The 21,305-nt window shown below is 43.8% G+C and overlaps 1 protein-coding gene across 1 annotated transcript in view; it reads right to left on the bottom strand.

The window, feature by feature from the left end:
• LOC130361841 (probable cation-transporting ATPase 13A4) overlaps positions 1 to 21,305 on the bottom strand; it is a 214,070-nt gene that overhangs the window by 121,451 nt on the left and 71,314 nt on the right. The window contains exons 4-9 of the mRNA XM_056565407.1: positions 14,290 to 14,360; positions 14,121 to 14,201; positions 13,739 to 13,808; positions 10,772 to 10,906; positions 7,920 to 7,992; positions 7,090 to 7,221 (exon numbers count right to left, since the gene is read on the bottom strand). Of these exons, the coding sequence (XP_056421382.1) occupies positions 7,090 to 7,221; positions 7,920 to 7,992; positions 10,772 to 10,906; positions 13,739 to 13,808; positions 14,121 to 14,201; positions 14,290 to 14,360 (562 nt within the window). The remainder of the gene's footprint in view (positions 1 to 7,089; positions 7,222 to 7,919; positions 7,993 to 10,771; positions 10,907 to 13,738; positions 13,809 to 14,120; positions 14,202 to 14,289; positions 14,361 to 21,305) is intronic.

The raw sequence follows: 21,305 nt of genomic DNA, 5'->3' as shown, positions 1-21,305 counted from the left end.
AGCTGGCTGAAGCATCAGTAAACCATATATTGGATGAATGGCACAGCCTGGAGGTGGCTGAAGCATGAGAAGAGACCATATAGTGGCTGAATGAGACCGCCTGGAGGTGGCAGCAGCAGCATCAGGAGTCCTGAAAGTGACACGATGATAGAGTGGTGCGGTGGGTGGCAAAACAAGTACCCAGTGACGAAGGTGGGTGAAAAACGGTCTGATGCGGAGGAATGTTTGTAACTGGGGAAGTGTACATGCTCCCGGTGTACATGCTGCTGATGAGTTGCTTCACTATGCGGGTGAAGAAAGCTACTCATCAGCGAATTTAGACTCAGGCTGCTGCTGATGGAGCTGCTCCTGCCACCCCACCCCTCCCCAGCAGCCATGGCAGTGAAAGGTGAGCGCAGAGGCCCCCCTGAGTCAGACTTGTGAGAGGATGGACAATGGTGCTGATAGGCATCGGCCGACTGACTACGTTCTGACAATGCAGTTCAAGAAGGGTGTGCTTTGCAGGGTACGAGTGGCTGAAGTGCATGCAGTGTAAGTTGAGTTCAGGGGGGCCCCCAAATCCCACCTGCGAGATGATGGACGATGGTGCCGATAGGCATCGGCCAACTTACTACATAGGATGCCTCTGTAGTAGGTAATTTTGTCCTTCCTCTCAGTGGGTGTAAAAAAGGCCCCCATTTTGTGGTGGTAGCAAGGGTCCAATAAGGTGGAGATCCAGAAGTCATCCCGCTGTCGAATGGTGACAATTCAGCGGTCACTACGCAAGCAAGTGAGCATGCATTGTGCCATTTGTGCAAATGACTCAGAACAACTCCTTGCCTCCATCTCCGCTGCATACTGCCACGGTGTGTCTGGGTCCTCTGTCTTGCCTTCCTCATAACCCTCTAGCTCGTCTGGCTGCTCCTGCTCCTCATCTCCTGTAAGATTACTAGAAAAACCGCCCAATTGGCGAAACCTAAACTGTGCTCCACTGTGCACATCCCCCTCCTCCTCCTCAAGTTGAGCCCCCACAGGGCTCATGTGGCCATGAGATGTAGGTGCCACTACGCCAGTGCTCTGACCAGCCATCGCTACCAACACGAGATGTAAAAAAAATGAAGCAATGGAATGATGTTGTTAATCTCGTAATCCTGGTGACTTACCAATAATGTGGCTTCCCCAAAGGGCCTGAGCAAACGGCAGGTGTCACATATGAGCTGCCACTGGTTCACATTGAAGTTACACAGGGGAATACCCCTATCTGCTTGGATCATCAAGAAATTGGTAATGGCTTTTCTCTGTTCGTACAGTCGGTCCAACATATGGAGGGTGGAATTCCAACGCGTGGCAATGTCACAAATCAGACTATGTTGGGGAATACCGTTCTGATGCTGCAGCTCAAGGCGGCTGTGCTTTGCGGTGTACGAGTGGCTAAAGTGTATGCAACGTTTCCTTCCCATTGTTTGGATGTCTTGCAAATGGTAGGAAGACTTCAGAAACTGCTTCACAACCAGATTGAACATGTATGCAATGCAGGGCACGTGGCTCAGCCTTCCCAGTTTGTCAGTCACCATGGTTATCTTTTCCAGTTTTCGTGGAGTAAGCCATGCACCGTACCTTGGTAGAGGTCCCCAAAGTCAGAGTTCCTAGGAACGGTGGGGTCCCTCTTTTCTAGTTAGCCTCTCTTCACCCCTCAGTTAGCTAATATTCATATAAATATCAGTGTAAATATGTATATTTAAATGCCTAACTGTTAGCGTTGCAGGACTTTAGGTCATGTGACTCGGTGTTTAGAACTCTATGGTTTATTGAAGGACCTTCGGTGGTTCTTGTGTCAGGTGTTCACCCACAATGCCATGTAGCGGTGAGTGACAGCTGTTATGGACCAATTCAAAACTGCTCAGCCCCTGCCCATATAAGGGAGCTGCAGCCAATAATCACTCTCTTGGGTTGCTGACACTGGATGAAGTAGGACCTCCGCAACTTCCAAAGACAATTACTAGGCCAAAGCCTTGCGGCCTCGGCCTACGCTAAAGACTGTGAGTTCTTACAATTCCCCTCTAACTCCGCAAGATCACTGGACCTAAACCTACCCCTAAATCCAGCGGATCTATGCTACAAAATCCTCCTAAACTAAAGAGAACTTACCCGGTCCCAACCACTGTCAATCGCTGCCCAGTTGTATATAGACTCTGTTATCTGGACTGTTATCGGTTACTGCATGTTATAGAAAATCTTCAGTAAAGTTTCAACAAGTTTTCAGCTAAGCACTGGTTGTGGACAATCCATTATTCTGCACTCACCTATCGCTCTTGGGAAGGGTGACGATAGGCCCAGCATTACCTCAGCATTTAACCCTCACCCTGGCGTCACGAGTGACAAGTGTTAATAAACCCCTGATACCTGCTCAGCAACACCCCAGCTACCCTACACCCCCCGAGGCTTACCACACATGGCTTCGCCGATAGATTGTTGGCAGAATGGCTGACTAAAAGTAGGAGGAGCATCTGGAGGGACAGAAGGAGGGTTTGATACACAGCTCCCTTTGGCTGAGGTGGTGGAGCCTTGGCTGGCTGAAAGAGGGAGCGGTGTGCCACTGCGTGATTCAGCAGGCTGGACCACTACATCGGAGCCACGGTTCTCCCAGGCCGCTTTAATGTGGCGAAGCATATGCTGACGCAGGGCCGTGGTGCCAACATTGGGACCCTAGCCACGCTTCACCTTCTGCTGACATGTCTTGCATGTGGCTGTGTGAACCTCCTTCGGATGCATGATGAAAACTGCCACACCGCCGAGTAGCTGATTTTCCCACCAACAGTCTGCACCAATTGACTACTACTGCCGCCGTCTCCAGGAACCCCTGTTCCACTATTTCCCGGGAAGGTAGGCTGCCACGAAGCAGGTGGTTTCCCCCGGTAATGTTTGGCTCTGGAATATCCACTTCTGCCACCATGCTGACTGTCAACCATGATACCACCTTGCTGGCTCAGCTGCTGCCTCACGGGCAACCTGCAACTCTCTTCTCCTGATGATGATGAAGCCCCTTCTGCACCTTGCTCCCAATTGCGTTCTGCTTCATTATCATCAATAAGTGTCTGCACGTTATTGATGTCCTCCCCAGGACCCTGAATCCAGGCAACACAGCCTCCCACCTCACTCTCCTCATTAATACTTGCCCGGTTAGCAGACAAAGTGGATGTCTCCTCCACTTCTTGGCTGGGCAGTAGCTGCTGACTGTCCTCTATAAGTTAGTCATCAGTGAATAGTGTTGCTGAACCCACAGCATAAGCTACTTCTGTAGGGGAGGAAGCAGCATAGAACAGAGGCAATGGGAGGACAGGAACTGCTCCCAGGCCATGCTAATGAAGGTTGTGTCTGAGGAACCAATGGACTGTTGACTGGAGTGTCAGATGTCACTTGTGATGAAGTGGAAGACCGTGTTAGCCAATCGACGACGGCAGATGGGTTGCTGGTCGAGACACGACCGCTAGCTGATAACGGGAGCTCAGGCCTCTCACTGTAACTCCTGCTGCCACTAGCCCCTAGTCTGCTGTGACCTCTGCCTGAAGGATTTAGGCCTCTGAGCATGTCCTGGCACTTCTCTGTCCGACATACTTTGTGTGTATATGAGGGGAGTAAATTACGCTTCACTAGACTTAAAACAGTATTCGTCTAGAACAACAGCAGGTGTGCACTTTTGGCTGGCCATTCGCAGTATCTAGGCCCTTGACAGATTAGCAGTTACAAAATAGTACACTATTTAGATGTAGGTACGTGGTAAGCACTGATGACGGCAGAAAAATGCTCTACAGTACACTTGAAAAAGTATCTGAGTACAACACCAGCCAGTGAGTACTTTTACCTTGCCTTTCACAGTTTGTAGGCCCTTGACAGATTAACAGGTACAAAATAGTACACTAGTTAGATGTACGTATGCAGTATGCACTTTTAAAGGGTACCTCTCATCAAAAAAACTTTTGATATATTATAGATTAATGTATGCAGAATAACTTTACAATTGCATGTTATTAAAACATATGCTTCTTTCTATTCAATTTTCCACTTTGAAGAAATGACATCTAGGAGTCTCTCTACCAGTCCTGTCCGCAAGCATTTCAGACTCATGCTGGAGTCCTAAACACTACGAGCTGCCAGTCTGCTTTGTTCACAAAGGAGAACACTCAGAGCTGCCAGCCTGCTTTGTTCACAGCCTGTTTGGCTGTGAACAAAGCAGGCTGGCAGCTCTGAGTGTTTAGGACTCCAGCATGAGTCAGAAATGCTTGCTGACAAGACTGATCGGGAAAAATACAATAGAAAGAAGCATATTTTTCATTAACATTCTATTGGAAAGTTATTCAACATTCATTAATCTAAAATATATCAAAAGTTTATTTCATGAGAGGTACCCTTTAAGGGCAGAAAAATGTGCTACAGTACCCCTAAAAAAAACTTATTTTTGTAGAACACCAGCAGTACACAACAGTGCTGCATCCAAAAAAAGCTGTGTACTAAACACAAAATTGCACTCTGTCAAAGACTATTAGTAATGGACTGCTTTGTATTATACCATCTACAGATTAGTATAACCAGCAGATTTTTTTTGTGAAACAAAGACACTGAATTGTGCTGAAAAATGATTCCTGCCTCCTCTGCTAAGGTTTATGAAGTTGAGGCATCTTGTTTAAATGTATGAGGCAACACACACAGCTATCTGCCCCTCTCTGTAATACTATGCCGAAGAAAGTGACCTGGAGGTTAATGCCTGCAGCTGCAGTAAAATTTATTTTCAGTGAAAAAAACAATGCTCACAAGAACGCTGATGGGACTAGGAGGATGTTAAACGCTGCTGGATTGTGCTTTTCCCTGCTGTAACACACACACAGGCTCTACATCCTATGATCCTTCTGCAGTGTATTGTAATGAAGTGAGGAGCCGGAATTATGGCTGCCGATTATATAGGGCTGTGACATCACAGGGTTAACTGGCTGCTGATAGGCTGCATCCTGCATGTGATTCAGGGTCATCCGCCTACTTCCCTTCCCGCCTTGCCTTCCCATCTTCCCAGCGTTCCTTGCCCCATGTACTGACTAATGGATCCACCATTTAAGATGCCCTGGAGCCTGCACCGCAGTAAATGGAGTTTAATGAAGCAATTTGCGCAATAGAATTGCAGCAACATTCGCAATCATTGCAAATCGAATATTTCCTGAAATTCGTAACAAATTCGGGTTTGTCAGCTCTGATTCCCTCAACTCTAGACATAACTATCCCAACTCTTTGGGCCTCAAAAAAATTAAACACTTTGCGTTTACCAGAAAAAAATTATCTGGGAGATTAATCTGTGGCGCCACAGGAGCAGAAGCAGGAACAGATGGTACCTGAGTATGGGCAGACTCCAGCTTCTGGATTCTAGCTAGCAAGCCCTGGGCTAGCTGCTCCTGGTCTTGTAGCCTCTTAGTCAAGGTCTGGACTAAACTTGATTGAGACTGAGAAGACTCATGTTGCTGAAGTCTCTCAGCTAAATCCTTGACCAGCTGAGTGAGACCATTTGCTCCACTAGAGCAGACATAGCTTCCATGATACAGGAGAAAGGCAAATGCAGGTAACTGGGCCTGTGAAAATTTCCCGTAGGGCAGGGATAGAGTACTTGCATACTTGCCCTGGGAAGCGGGTCCACAACCATGGTCCCAGTCCCTTCCTATGTAAGTGATGCGAGTCAGTAGTCAAAGCAATAAACTACAAAAAACGTACAAAGCTTGGAAACAGCTGGAGGCACATAAACTAACAGAAATAAACCAAAATATGCACACACACACAAATACACAGTCAACGAGCCGAGTCCAAGCCAGGAGGGAACGAAGAACAATAACAGAGTGTCAAAAGGGTAGTCAAAAGCCGAGCCAAGAGTCTCAAAACCAGAATAAACAATATGAGTACAAAGGTTGCTAGGTCAGTTACAAGAACTTTCACAGGCAAGGAATGACTGTGAAAGACCTCCTTATATATGCCTGTGCAACTAACAGGAGGATTCTAATTGGCTGCAAACTGAACAACACCCAAGGCACAGAGGCGTAGTCGCAGCAACTAAGATAAACAAAACTCTCAATGAAGTTTAATCCTTTGGGTCAAAAATTGACGAGTCATTACAGTGAGATTTTCAGGAGCCGTTTTTTTTATAAAATATTCAAAAAAATGTAAACAACCTTATTACAAAAGGTCTTTAATTTTCATCAGTAACAACATATAAAAGATTTTTGCTTCTGTCAGTGTCAATTTTAAAATAAAAACATTATTTTGTAATAGCAATGCATTGTCTTGGAGGTCTCATAATGTCACATACTGTATGTTAATGAAGGGCAGGCTGATATACATGACACATTAGGATGTCTTGCAAAGTACGTAACACATTTCATTATTAAAAAGGCCATGGTATAACATTGGATAAGGTGGACGAATGTAAAAATAGCATTTGTCTTTTGTGACCAGGATTAAATCCAAAGTATATCCGGTTTAAGACTGGTCACAAAACCGGATACTGGGCAAAAATTAGCCAACCGGAGTCACTATCTAACTCCGGTCGGCTCACTCAGATGAATCAGATGGGGGCGGGGGCCGGCTGGGATTCGGGAGCGCCCGGATTTCTCATCTCCCAGCCGGATCCGGCCCCGTATATTACAATCGTGGTGTGAATGCACCCTTAGTTGGCTAATCCATTTCCTATTACACTAGGCAGCATCTGTATGACTGAATCACCCCTTAGGACTCTTACATTGTTAAACCTGCAGTGTATTGTTTTATTCAGTTTCTTGCTTAATTTAAATAAAACTAGATTAATGTAACTTTTAATTATAACTCTGTATTAGTGAATGAGTATCATATAGTCTTGTACTTTTTTTTTATAGAGGTTTTAACAGTGACCAAATTTCCAGACACTTTATAATTTGTCTCGAGATTATAAGTAATAGTAACACTTTAAAGACCTAACTGCAAGATCCCCCTAAAAAATACCATGATGGTGTGATTAGAAATCATAAAATCTTAAACAATAACAAATTATGTAATTTCACAGAAATTATTAATGTAAAAATGAAATAATTTAAATAAAAGTACCAGTTAACATTGCCTCATTCACAGTGCACCCTCCGCTGATTAATATGGCGTCACACGGTAAGAAAAGCTTGTTTCCACACAAGACAATGACATCACCTGGAACCAAGGACTGAGACTCTACTTCTTCAAGTTCTAAAAAAGCAGCAAATTGAAAAGACAATGTATCACACTACAAAGCCAATATAATAAGCTTATTCTACAATAGCAAGAACTCAGTACTGACTAAACCTTTTGAGGAAGGAAGGAATATGGAAAGGATGACACAACAAACTAACGGCAGCTAAAAAAAATTCACATGCAAGCTTCCAGAACATTAGACTATATTCACACAGATTATTTTCATTCTCATTTTGGGCTTCATTTTGGTCAGTATTTTTATTTTTTTTTAGCCAAAACTAGGAGTGGAACTGACAGAAAAAGATGCAAATCTTTCTATTTTATTTTTTCCAGTTTCACTCCTGGTTATCAGGATGAAAATGGTGTGTGAACATAGCCGTAGTATAATAACACATGTAAATAGAAGGAAAATAAACCTAAAAATTACATGGGAACAGATAAAGGTCATGTTAATAATTACCATGTGCTTCCTTTATCATTAATGTTTTTGTTAGTCAGACTTTGCCCCCATACTGTGTCCACTTGCAATTATTGTATTTCAAAACACTGTTCTTAGTAACTACAATATACTACTTCTTAGATATATTTAATTTTTCCAAGTTGTTTCTAAGTATTTTTTAAAAACTTTAAATGCGAAAAGGTAAAAGAGAGAACACTAAACATGCATATTCTTACATAGTTACAGTGTGAAAATCCATGCATTTCAGTGTTACCTCTATTTTTATGCAGCACCGAAACCAAAATGCTATTGTAGGATGTTGACATTCTGTGCAGTTTTATTGATTGCTACAAGGAAAAAATATAAACAATATTTATGTATAACTCAATCAATGGCCCTCATTTACTAAGCTGTTTTCGACAGGTATTGTTGTTTTTATTTTGTTGTTTTTTTACGCAAGTTGTTTGCGTCCTATCTGTGCCAGAGCCGTTACAGCATGCCATGGCATGCAACATTATGCACCTGAAAAATCCATAACACCAACCCGCCCCCCCAAAAAAAACAAAAAAACTGCAAAAGAGGTGTGGCAGCAAATTTGCATAAGACACTACATATTTTCAAAGGTTTCCTACCTAAAAAAAAGATGAATCTGTGGGGAAGATTTTTGACTACTAAATAGATGGCGTGAAAACAACGTTACAAAACCACATTACCCAATCCCTTCACTTCTGGCCTTTGGGAATTTTGGGTTGTATTTTCAAAGCAATTTTACTTAGTACTAGGTTCCCCATTAAAAATGTTTGTACAATCATTCATTTGGAATGTAACTTAGAATGATAATTTTCCATGCCTGCGCAATAAAATCTGGCACAAACGCAAAGAATAGGAAATAAATTAGTACAAAAATACATGGATTATTAAAAATACAACCCACCACTCTTAGTAAATTAGGGCCAACGTGTGCATGTATGTATATACCGTATGTATGTTTCAGCATCACTTTTAAACAGATGAAGAAATTTCAAGGAAACTTTGTACATTTGTTACTACATATGTCAACTAAAAATAAAAAATTGTTAAATTAACCCTTACCCACCTCTATTTGCTAGGGTCTGAGTTTTGTGTAAAATCCTATGCAAGTCTATAGGACCTCGGGTATCTTACTCCAAGAGATCTGCTCTGCATCTCCTGGTGAGTGTGTCAGTCAAGCCTGCAAGCCCTGTCCTACTGCAAGCCATATTTTTTCTATTTTCTGCACATTTTCTAGTTTCAGTTTAAGGCCAAAAACATAATTATGCCCTATGCACGCATGTCACAGGTCCTTCAACCACGATCACTTTATCATAGCTCAGCCCCACCTTACTTCACAAGCTCTGCATCTCCGGGTGAATGTCTCATTCTGTCTTGTAAGTCATGCCCCCTTTGACAAGCTATGCCCCTTGAAAGCTACACCCCATTCTCTTTTTGGCCTACAATGTCTTCATTACAGCTCAGCCCCTGCCCCCCTGTAAAGTATTGAATGCACAGCTTGTATAACAGTATTTAATGTTGCTGCCCTCTCAAAATAACTCAACACACAGCAATGAATGTCTCAGTTGGGCTCAACTAGCCATTTTCCCTCCCCAATACCATGTGACATGTTAATGTTACAAGGTCTTGTCTGTGAATGGAGAACAGGTGTCTTAGATTTGATAGTATGGCTCTCACTCCCTAATGCTAGTCACCGGAAATTTAACATGGCATTTTATGGCAAAGAACTCTCTGAGGATTTGAAGAAAAAAAAAAAAAAAAAAACTGTTGCTCTACATAAAGATGGCCACGAACTGAGCTATAGGATGGTGGCCAAGCCCACACAGTGGTTTCAAATGACAGGTTCCATTCAGAACAAGCCTCGCCATAGTGGACCAAAGAAGTTGAGCGCAAATGCTCAGTGTCATTTCCAGAGGTTGCTTTGAAAATTGATGCATCAGTGCTGCCAGCATTGCTTCAGAGGTTGAAGGGGTGTGAGGGTCAGCCTGTCAGTGCTCAGACCATATGTCACACACTGCATCAAATCAGTCTGCATAGAAGTCTCCTTAGAAGGAATCCTCTTCTAAAGATGATGCACAAGAATGCCTGCAAACAATTTGTGAAAGATGAGCAGACTACAGAAGAGAATTACTGGAACCATGCCCTGAGGTCCAATGATATCAAGATAAACTTATTTGGTTTCAGATGGTGTCAAGAATGTGTGGCCGCATCCAGGAGTATAAAGAAAAGTGTGTCAAGCATGGTTGTGGGAGTCTCATGGTCTAGGACTGCATGAGTGCTGCTTGCACTGGGAAGCTACAGTTCCTTGAAACAACCATGAATATCAACATATACTGTGACATACTGAAGCAGAGCAGGATCCCCTCCCTTCGAAAACTTGGCCGCAGGGCAGTATTCCAACATGACCACAACCACAAACACACTTCCAAGATGGCCACTGCCTTTCTAAAGAAGCTGAAAGTAAAGGTGATGGACTGGCCAAGCATGCCTCAGACCTAAACCCATTTGAGTATCTGTGGCGCATCAAATGTAAGATGTGAGAGGGCAAGGTCTTTAACATCCATCAGCTCTGTGATTTTATCAGTGAGGAGTGGGAGAGGAGTCTAGTGGCATACTGTAAAGTTCTTGTGAACTCCATGTCCAAGAGGCTTAAAGGGTAACTCCGGTAAACTGTTCCGAACGCTGGAGCCGGCGCCGGGAGCTTGTGATGTCATAACCCCACCCACTTGATGCAAGTCTATGGGACAGCTGTCACACCCCTTCCCATAGACTTGCACTGAGGGGTGGAGCTGTGACGTCACAAGCTCCAGCGTTCGGAACAGTTTGTTCCAAACGCGGAGCAGCAGAGTACTAATTTAAGGCAGTGCTGGAAATTTTGACAATTTAGACATTTCCCATTTGGAGTGTACTCACTTTTTTTTGGCAAGGTTAAGACATTAATGGTTGTCTGTTGAGTTTCTTTTTATGGGACAGCAACATTAAACACTGTTATACAGTATGTGCAATCACTACTATATATTGAAGCAGAGTTGTCATTTAAAAATTATATAATAAAATATTTACAAAAATGTGAAGGGTGTACTCAAGTACACATACCTTTCTTAAATTATATACTGTTGCACAAATAGACAAGGTGGTCATAAGTAAAATAGCCATGCTATATTCAAGGTATGACTGAGCAATCCATACACTTAACGAAACTGCCTGGAACACATAATATGGGTTGAAAACCTGTAAAACATAAAACAAAAACATTAAGAAATAAAATAGTCATCATTAGTTAACTATTAAAATATTTATGTTTGAACAACTATGCATAAATGTGAAACTAAACCCTTGTTGGCACACTCCTTTGTCTGCAGTTTTCCTCTCACAAAAAAAACTGGTACACTTTACACATACTGTATTTTGTCTGCCCCTGACAAAGCCCACAGATCGGCAACCACAATGCAGCTGCTATAGTGCTTTGGTAGGTGAATTTGTTAATTACCACTGGGTACCCATTGCCATATATGTTGCATTAACTGTAAAATTAACTTTGCCTTAAAGGGGTACTCCACTGGAAAACCTGTTTTTTTTTTTACATCAACTGGTGCCAGAAAGTTAAACATATTTGTAAATGACTTCTATAAAAAAATTGTAACCCTTCCAGTACTTATCAGCTGTTGTATATTAAAGAGGAAGTTCTTTTTGTTTTGAATTTCCTTTCTGCCTGACCACAGTGCTCTCTGCTGACACCTCTGTCCATTTTAGGAACTGTCCTGGGTAGGAGCAAATCCTCATAGCAAACCTATACTGCTCTCGACAGTTCCTGACATGGACAGAGGTGTCAGCAAAGAGCACTTGTGGTCAGACAGAAAGGAAATTCAAAAAGAAAAGAACTTCCTCTGTAGTATACAGTGAAAAAAGAGAGAGCCGTGGACGACATATCAATGGAAGTGTCACGATGCCGGCTGGCAGGTAGTGGATCCTCTGTGTCAGAGAGGGATTGGCGAGGACCGCGCTAGTGGACCGGTTCTAAGTCACTACTGGTTTTCACCAGAGCCCGCCGCAAAGCGGGATGGTCTTGCTGCGGCGGTAGTGACCAGGTCGTATCCACTAGCAACGGCTCACCTCTCTGACTGCTGATGACAGGCGCGGTACAAGGGAGTAGGCAGAAGCAAGGTCGGACGTAGCAGAAGGTCGGGGGCAGGCGGCAAGGATCGTAGTCAGGGGCAACGGCAGGAGGTCAGGAACACGGACTAGGAACAGACAAGGGAACGCTTTCACTAGGCACAAGTGCAACAAGATCCGGCAAGGGAGTGCAAGGGAGGAGACTAGATATAGCCAGGGAACAGGTGGGAACCAATTAAGCTAATTGGGAAGATTGGGCCAGGCACCATCATTGGTGCACTGGCCCTTTAAATCGCAGAGCCCCGGCGCGCGCGCGCCCTAGGGAGCGGGGCCGCGCGCGCCGGGACAGGACCGAGGGAGAGCGAGTCAGGTACGGGGGCCGGGGTGCGCATCGCGAGCGGGCGCTACCCGCATCGCGAATCGCATCCCGGCTGAAGGCGGGACCGCAGCGCACCCGGTCAGTGGATCTGACCGGGGCGCTGCAACAACGAAGATGAGGCGAGCGCTCCGGGGAGGAACGGGGACCCGGAGCGCTCGGCGTAACAGGAAGACAGGTATGTATAATTTTATGTGATAGATTAAAACTTGAATTTTTGGTAAATAGTGTGATTTGTAATTTTAATAAAAATATAATGTATAAAGTTTTTATTTAATGTCTTTAGTATTTTATATATTAATATGTAACATATTTTTAATGGTTAAAAAATGACTATTGACATTAAATGAAATGTTTAAACACTATATTTCTATAAAAATATTTTTATTAAAAATGTTTTATTTCTATTAAAATTATATATTACAAGATTTTGAGATTATAAAATATAGATATCAAAAAGGAAATTTATAAAAACATCACCAAAACTACTACTACCACTCAGCAAATCACTGGCTTCAGCAATGTCCTGCCTGGGCCAGTTATTTGCTGTGGGAGGGCTGGTGGTAAGTAAAGTTTTATTTTTTATTTTTTATATATATCCTACACTAGGCATATAAAAAAATAAATAGGCATAGACACTTGCCGCTTACAGTAGTAATATAGTAAAGTTGTAGCAAGATAAATTGTAAGAAAGTATAGTAAACTCGTATTAAGAAGCCCACCATAGAAAAGTGTTCTTCTATGGGGGTTCTAAATAAAGCAGATTTCCTAAAAGCTCGCATTCTACAAGACGGTCTTTAGCTAAACTGCGGTACAGTAATTTGCAGCAAATTTGTTAAGAGGTGCAGGACTCTTAATAACTTTGTCACAACTTTGCCTATCCGTATATCACAGTTTCTAAGCTATTGGTTTCAGGCACAAATTATAGTAAACCCATCAGGTTGTGGGAAAACTCACCCCCTCTCACTAAGCCCCACCTAGTTTTTATGGAAGTGCTTCAAAAAAGTCACAAACTTTCTGTAATAAATAGATCTTGCACAACATTTTCTTTTAAACATTTGTAGTTTAGTGAATCCTCCTTAAAGGGGTACTCTGCCGCTAGCCATTTTATCCCTTATCCAACAGATAGGGGATATGATGTCTGATTATGGGGGTCCGGCCACTGGCACCCCTGCGACCTCCGTGCAGCACCCGGCATTCTTAAAGTTATTTTCAGAACGCTGGGTTTGGGCGGCCATAGGCGTGACGTCACGGGTGCTCAAATCAGCGTTCTGAAAATAACTTTTAGAATGCCGAGTGCTGCATAGAGATCGTGGGGGTCTCAGCAGCGGGACCACCACAATTAAACAAAGGATATTGGATAAGATGTCTAGGGGTGAAGCATCCCTTTAAAGATTATTACTATTCAGACTATCATTGTTTTGTTTTTTTTTTGTTTTGTTTTGTTTGTTTTTTCCAGTTAAACATTTTCACTGCTGTTGTTGCTGCTACATTTGATATGTTGGGGGTTATTTAGGGATGGAAACAGTAAATAGTTTGCACACAATATATTCTATAAAGATTTATTATCCTACCTCTTTAGTCAGCAGCTTCCACACAGGAATGATTTTCACTATAATGGTGTTTAGTCCACAGATTTGTTGTCTGCCAAACATAAGTAATACTTTTATAATAGCAATTATAAGATATGGATATGTAGAATATGGAATGTAAATAAAGCCTAACCAAGAGTTATGCAATCTTCTAATATATTTACTATTCTGTACCATAATACTAAAAAAAATATTATCAGTGTATACAATATATGTTTCTATTTGCCAACAGCAAACAGAGATCATCATAACAAATAAGAATTAAAACACTAACTTTAGTTACATAAAACTGGAAAATCCCTTTAACAGTAATCCTAGAATGAAACTGAAGCATCACACTGTAAAAACAATGAAGAGTTTATACCTGATTTTCTGTTCCTCTTTGGTAAGACCTGAACTATATTTCGAGTGTATGTCTGAGCAAGAAAGGCTTTCCTCCAGAACACTAAAAAGAGAATATCATGAGAACTATGTTATGAATGTGACCGATACAATAATGTTTAAAATATCCTTTCTGCTTCCCTTCTACTTACCCAATTTTCAAAAACTTTCCTTCAGAGGGGATCCATACGTAACGTATTTTTTGCACCTTTATGTATCTCACCTAATTGTATAAATCGTAAACATCAGTAAACAAAGTATAGTAAGAAGATGTTTAACCGCTTAAGGACCCGGCCAATTTTCATTTTTGAACTTTTCGTTTTTTTCCTCTTACCCTTCTAAAAATGATAACGCTTTAACCCCTTAAGGACTGAGCCCTTTTTCACACTAAGGACTCGGCCATTTTTTGCAATTCTGACCACTGTCACTTTAAACATTAAAATCTCTGGAATGCTTTTAGTTATCATTCTGATTCCGAGATAGTTTTTTCGTGACATATTCTACTTTAACATAGTGGTAACATTTTGTGGTAACTTGCATCCTTTCTTGGTGAGAAATCCCAAAATTTGATGAAAAATTTGAAAATTTAGCATTTTTCTAACTTTGAAGCTCTCTTTTTTTTAATTCACATATACAATATGTCTACTTTATGTTTGCATCATAAAATTGACGTGTTTTTACTTTTGGAAGACACCAGAGGGCTTCAAAGTTCAGCAACAATTTTCCAATTTTTCACAAAATTTTGAAACTCGCTTTTTTTCACGCACCAGTTCAGGTTTGAAGTGGATTTGAAGGGTCTTCATATTAGAAATACCCCATAAATTACCCCATTATAAAAACTGCACCCCCCAAAGTATTCAAAATTACATTCAGTCAGCGTTTTAACCCTTTAGGTGTTTCACAGGAATAGCAGCAAAGTGAAGGAGAAAATTCACAATCTTCATTTTTTACACTCGCATGTTTTTGTAGACCCAATTTTTGACTTTTTGCAAGGGGTAAAAAGGAGAAAATTTTTGCTTGTATTTGAAACCCAATTTTTCTCGAGTAAGCACATACCTCCTACGTCTATGTAAATTGTTCGGTGGGCGCAGTAGAAGGCTCAGAAGGGAAGGAGCGACAAATGTTTTTTTAGGGGGGCATGTCACCTTTAGGAAGCCCCTATGGTGCCAGAACAGCAAAAAAAACACATGGCATACCATTTTGGAAACTAGACCCCTCGGGGAACATAACAAGGGGTAAAGTAAACCTTAATACCCCACAGATGATTCACGACTTTTGCATATGTAAAAAAAAAAAAAAAATTCCCTAAAATGCTTGGTTTCACAAATGTTTTACATTTTTAAAAAGGGTAATAGCAGAAAATACCCCCCAAAATTTGAAGCCTAATTTCTCCCGATTCAGAAAACACCCCATATGGGGGTGAAAAGTGCTCTGCTGGCGCACTACAGGTCTCAGAAGAGAAGGAGTCACATTTGGCTTTTTTGAAGGAAATTTTGCTCTGGGGGCATGCCGCATTTAGCAAGCCCCTATGGTGCCAGGACAGCAAAAAAAAAACACATGGCATACCATTTTGGAAACTAGACCCCTTGGGGAACGTAACAAGGGGTAAAGTGAACCTTAATACCCCACAGGGGTTTCACAACTTTTGCATATGTAAAAAAAAAATCCCTAAAATGCTTGGTTTCCCAAAAAATTTACATTTTTACAAAGGGTTAAAGCAGAAAATACCCCCCAAAATTTGAAGCCCAATTTCTCCCGATTCAGAAAACACCCCATATGGGGGTGAAAAGTGCTCTGCTGGCGCACTACAGGTCTCAGAAGAGAAGGAGTCACATTTGGCTTTTTGAAAGCAAATTTTGCTCTGGGGGCATGCCGCATTTAGGAAGCCCCTATGGTGCCAGAACAGCAAAAAAAACCACATGGTATACTATTTTGGAAACTAGACCCTTCGGGGAATGTAACAAGGGGTTAAGTGAACCTCAATACCCCACAGGTGTTTCATGACTTTTGTATATGTAAAAAAAATAATAACCTAAAATGCCTCTTTTCCCAAAAATTTTACATTTTTAAAAACGGAGCAGAAAATACCCCTCAAAGTTTGTAACACAATTTCTCCCGAGTACGGCGATACCCCATATGTGACCCTAAACTGTTGCCCTGAAATACGACAGGGCTCCAAAGTGAGAGCGCCATGCGCATTTGAGGCCTAAATTAGGGACTTGCATAGAGGTGGACATGGGGGTATTCTATGCCAGTGATTCCCAAACAGGGAGCCTCCAGCTGTTGTAAAACTCCCAGCATGCCTGGACAGTCAGTGGCTATCTGGTAATACTGGGAGTACTTGTTTTGCAACAGCTGGAGGCTCCGTTTTGGAAACAATGGTGTACCAGACGTTTTCATTTTTATTGGGGAGGGGAGGGGGGCTGTGTAGGGGTATGTGTATATGTAGTGTTTTTTCCTTTTTATTTTATTTTGTGGTAGTGTAGTGTTTTTAGGGTACAGTCACACGGGCGGGGGTTCACAGTAGTTTCTCGCTGGCAGTTTGAGCTGCGGCAGAAAATTTGCCGCAGCTCAAACTTGCAGCCGGATACTTAATGTAAACCTCCGCCCATGTAAGTGTACCCTGTACATTCACATTGGGGGGGGGGGGGGAGAAAATCCAGCTGTTGCAAAACTACAACTCCCAGCATGTACGGTCTATCAGTGGATGCTGGGAGTTGTAGTTTTTGCAACAGCTAGAGGCACACTGGTTGTGAAACACCGAGTTTGGTAACAAACTCAGTGTTTTGCAACCAGTGTGCCTTCAGCTGTTGCAAAAGCTACAACCCCCAGCATGTACGGACAGCGGAAGGGCATGCTGGGTCTTGTAGTTATGCAGCAGCCAGAGGCATACTACTTTGGCTGGGGATGCTGGGGATTGTAGTTATGCAACAGCTGGAGACACACTGGTTTGCTACTTAACTCAGTGTGCCTTCAGCTGTTGCAAAACTACAGCTCTCAGCAGTCACCGACAGCCAACGGGCATGCTGGGAGTTGTAGTTATGCAACCAGCAGATGCACCACTACAACTCCCAGCATGCACTTTAGCTGTTTGTGCAAGCTGGGAGATGTAGTTACACAACAGCTGAAGGTACACTTTTCCATAGAAAAAATGTGCCTCCAGCTGTTGCAAAACTATAAGTCCCAGCATGCCCATAAGGGCATGCTGGGAGTTGTGGTGGTCTGCCTCCTGCTGTTGCATAACTACAGCTTCCAGCATGCCCTTTTTGCATGCTGGGAGCTGTTGCTAAGCAACAGCAGGAGGCTGTCACTCATCTCCAACGATCCACGCTGCGCAGGTCAGTCCCTCGTCGTCACCACTGCCGATGCCGCTCCTGGGGCCCCGATCCCAACATTGACTCCGGGGATCGGGGTCCCCAGCACCCGGGGTGCACGTCCCGCACCTGCTCATGTACTCCGGAAGAGGGGCGGAGCGGGTTGCGGGAGTGACACCCGCATCAGGCGCCCTGATTGGTTGGCCGGGAAACCGGCCGACGAATCAGGGCGATCGTGAGGTGGCACCAGTGCCACCTCACCCCTGCTGGCTGTTGCTGTTCGGGGCCGTCAGAGACGGCCCCGAACAGCCTGTAATTCCGGGTCACTGGAGAACTGATTGACCCGGAATCTGCCGCAGATCGCTGGACTGAATTGTCCAGTGATCTGCGGCCATCGCCGACATGGGGGGGTCATCATGACCCCCCTGGGCGATATCCCCCGATGCCTGCTGAACGATTTCAGCAGGCATCGGGCACCGGCTCCCCTCCAACTAGCGGCGGGGGGCCGGGATTTGACAGGACGTACTCAAACGTCCTTAGTCCTTAAGGACTCGGAAAAGGGGCCGTTTGAGTACGTCCTGCGTCCTTAAGGGGTTAAATTTTTTAACATTTTAATCTGGTAAATCTGGTAAAAACAACACATTGGTTCTCATTTACTAAGCTTAAACTGGGAAGTTTTTGTTGGGTTGTTTCTGCGCAGAGTGTCTGCGACATGTCTGCGCCAGTCTGCACCAGTGTACGACAGTGTGTGCCAGTAAAATCTGAAAAACCTGACATTGCACTGTGAAAAGGGGCATGGTGTCACAACCCTACCTATTTACTATTGAATTCACAGAAAATCCTGTGGATAAATGGCTAGAAATTTCCACCTAGAAAAAGCTGGTCAGAAAATGTTCCTGACTTTTCCCAATAGTAAATCGAGAGGAAGCCTGCAATTCTGAAACAACTGTTCCCACTAGTAAAAACCTGACACTCTTAGTAAATGAGGCCCATTATCTTTATTCCGTAGGTCCATACGGTTAAAAGGATACCCAATTTATCTAGGGTTGATTTTATTTTACTAAAATTAGTATGTTTAAAATTGTCATCTTCTAGCAAACTTTTTTATTTTGCCACATACTGGGCTATATTTTTTGCGCCGTGGACTGTAGTTTTCATTGGTACCATTTTTGTTTGGATGGGATATTTTCTTTGCTTTCATAAATTTTTTTATAGTATATGAAGTGACCAAAAATGCACAATTTAGGACTAAGTATTTTTTTTTACATGTACGCCATTGACCGTGTGTTTAACTAACTTTATATTTTCATAGGTCATACATTTATCCACGTGGCTGTCAGGATCCGGACTGGAATGCAGAGAGGACACTAGAGGTAGATCCTCTGTGTCAGTGAGGTGATGGCGTGGGCCGCACCAGGGGAACAGAATCTGAGGGGTTACTGGTTTTCACCAGAGCCCGCCGCAAAGCAGGATGGACTTGCAGCGGCAGGTCCACCCGATAGCGACTCAACCCCACTGACAGCTGAGACAGGCGCGGTACACAGGGACAAGGCAAGAGCAAGGTCGGACGTAGCAGAAGGTCAGGACATGCAGCAAAGGTTCGTTGTCAGGTGCAACGGCAAGGGTTTGGATACACAGGCTTGGGATACACAAAATGCTTTCTCAGGGCACTAGGGCAACAAGATTTGGCGAGGACAGGAAGGGGAAGTGGGTTTATATAGGAAATGGAGGTGATGCACTTGATTGGGCCAATTAGTGGTGCACTGGCCCTTTAAATTTCAGAGAGCGGGGCCGCGCGCGCCGGGATGGGACGGAAGGAGGACGGGGCAGGTGAGCAGAACGGGAAGTTCTCTTTTTATCTGCATGTCTCTTCATTCGAGACGAGGCCAGTAGGAGTGACTTTTGAGTCTCCTTCCAGATAGCGGAGAAGTCCCGGGTTACTTCATCCACGGCAGGAACTCCAGAAGAAGTGAGAATGGGGAGGGGGGTTAGAGGGTGATGGCCGTACACCACAAAGAATGGGGATTTGGCAGAGGATTCAGAATTTTTGAAATTGTACGAGAATTCAGCCCAGGGCAGAAGGTCGACCCAATCATCTTGGCTGGAGGAGACGAAATGTCACAAGTAGTCACCAAGAATCTGGTTTACTCTTTCCACTTGTCCATTGGATTGGGGGTGATAGGAGGACGAGAAATGTAATTTGATCTTTAATTGATTACAGAGAGCTCTTTGACACAAATTGAAAGCCTCTATCCGAGACGATATGCGTGGGAAGCCTGTGAAGACGAAAAATCTGCTGAAAAAATTGCTTCGCCAACTTCGGCGCAGAAGGAAGGCCTGGAAGCGGAATGAAGTGGGCCATTTTGGAAAAACGATCAACGACCACCCAGATAACGGTGTAGCCATGGGATACGGGAAGATCTGTAATGAAATCGATGGCAACTGGGGACCATGGTTGCTCAGGGACGGGCAAAGGATGGAGGAGTCCAGCAGGCTTCTGGCGAGGGGTTTTATCCCGGGCACAAACAGTACAAGCCCGAACAAAATCAGTAACGTCACCCTCCAGTGTAGGCCACCAATACAGACGGGTGATTAGCTGAAAGGACTTTTTAATGCCAGCATGACCAGCCAGGTGAAAAGAATGCCCCCATTTGAGGATCCTGAGGCGAAGGCATGGAGGAACAAAAGTCTTTCCATGGGGGGTTTGCCCCAGTGAGGCTGGAGCAGAGTAGACCAGGCACTCAGGTGGTATGATATGCTGCAGAGGGGCTTCAGACCCGGAGGCATCAGAGGAACGAGAAAGGGCGTCAGCTCTGACATTCTTGTCAGTGGGACGGAAGTGTATCTCGAAGTTGAAGCGGGCAAAAAACAACGACCATCTAGCCTTGCAAGGATTCAGACGCTGAGCGCACTGGAGGTAAGACAAATTCTTGTGGTCAGTGTAAATGACAATGGGGTGTTTGGAACCACAATGGTGGAGAAGTGGGGAATAAACTGTCGATAATAGTTGGCGAATCCCAGGAAGCGTTGGATAGCACGGAGTCCAGAAGGGCATGGCCAATCCAAAACCGCCGACAGTTTATCTGTATCCATTTGAAGCCCTTGGCCAGAGACTAGGTAACCTAGGAAAGGAAGACTGTTGCATTCAAAGAGACATTTTTCAAATTTAGCGTACAGGTGGTTTTCACGGAGTCTTTGGAGCACTTGACGAAAATGACGATGGTGTTCCTCTAAGTTAGAGGAAAAAATCAAGATGTCATCCAAGTAGACCACAACACAGGTATACAATAAGTCCCGAAATATCTCATTAACAAAGTCCTGGAAGACTGCAGGGGCGCTGCAAAGCCCAAAGGGCTTAACTAGATATTCAAAATGTCCATCTCTGGTATTGAAAGCGGTTTTCCACTCATCACCTTTACGGATGCGAATAAGATTATACGCGCCCCTTAAGTCCAGTTTGGTGAAGATACTTGCTCCGCGTAGACGGTCAAAGAGTGTGGAGATCGAAGGCAGGGGATAGTGGATTTTGATGGTAATCTTGTTTAAACCGCGGTAGTCAGAACCCCAGGTACAGTCAGACGTGGAGAGGCAGAATTCACACCAAGTGTTGTTTCCCCCTTGTGAACTAGGTGCGTGCATTTCTCCTGATGCGGAGGGCGGATAGGACAGTCATTTAGGAAATGTTCGGTACTAGCACAGTACGGGCACAAATTCACGTTTCGGCGGCGAGTCCTCTCTTGTAGGGTCAGACGAGACCGATCCACTTGCATAGCCTCCTTGGCAGAAGACACAGGAACGGATTGCAAAGGATGTTGGAAGAGAGGAGCCTGGGAGTAAAAACCGCCTGGTGCGAA

This window comes from Hyla sarda, chromosome 3 (genome assembly GCF_029499605.1).
Source record: "Hyla sarda isolate aHylSar1 chromosome 3, aHylSar1.hap1, whole genome shotgun sequence".
NCBI lineage: Eukaryota > Metazoa > Chordata > Amphibia > Anura > Hylidae > Hyla > Hyla sarda.
The sequence above is the reverse complement of the archived record's forward strand: the minus strand, read 5'-3'. Positions and strand labels throughout refer to the sequence as shown.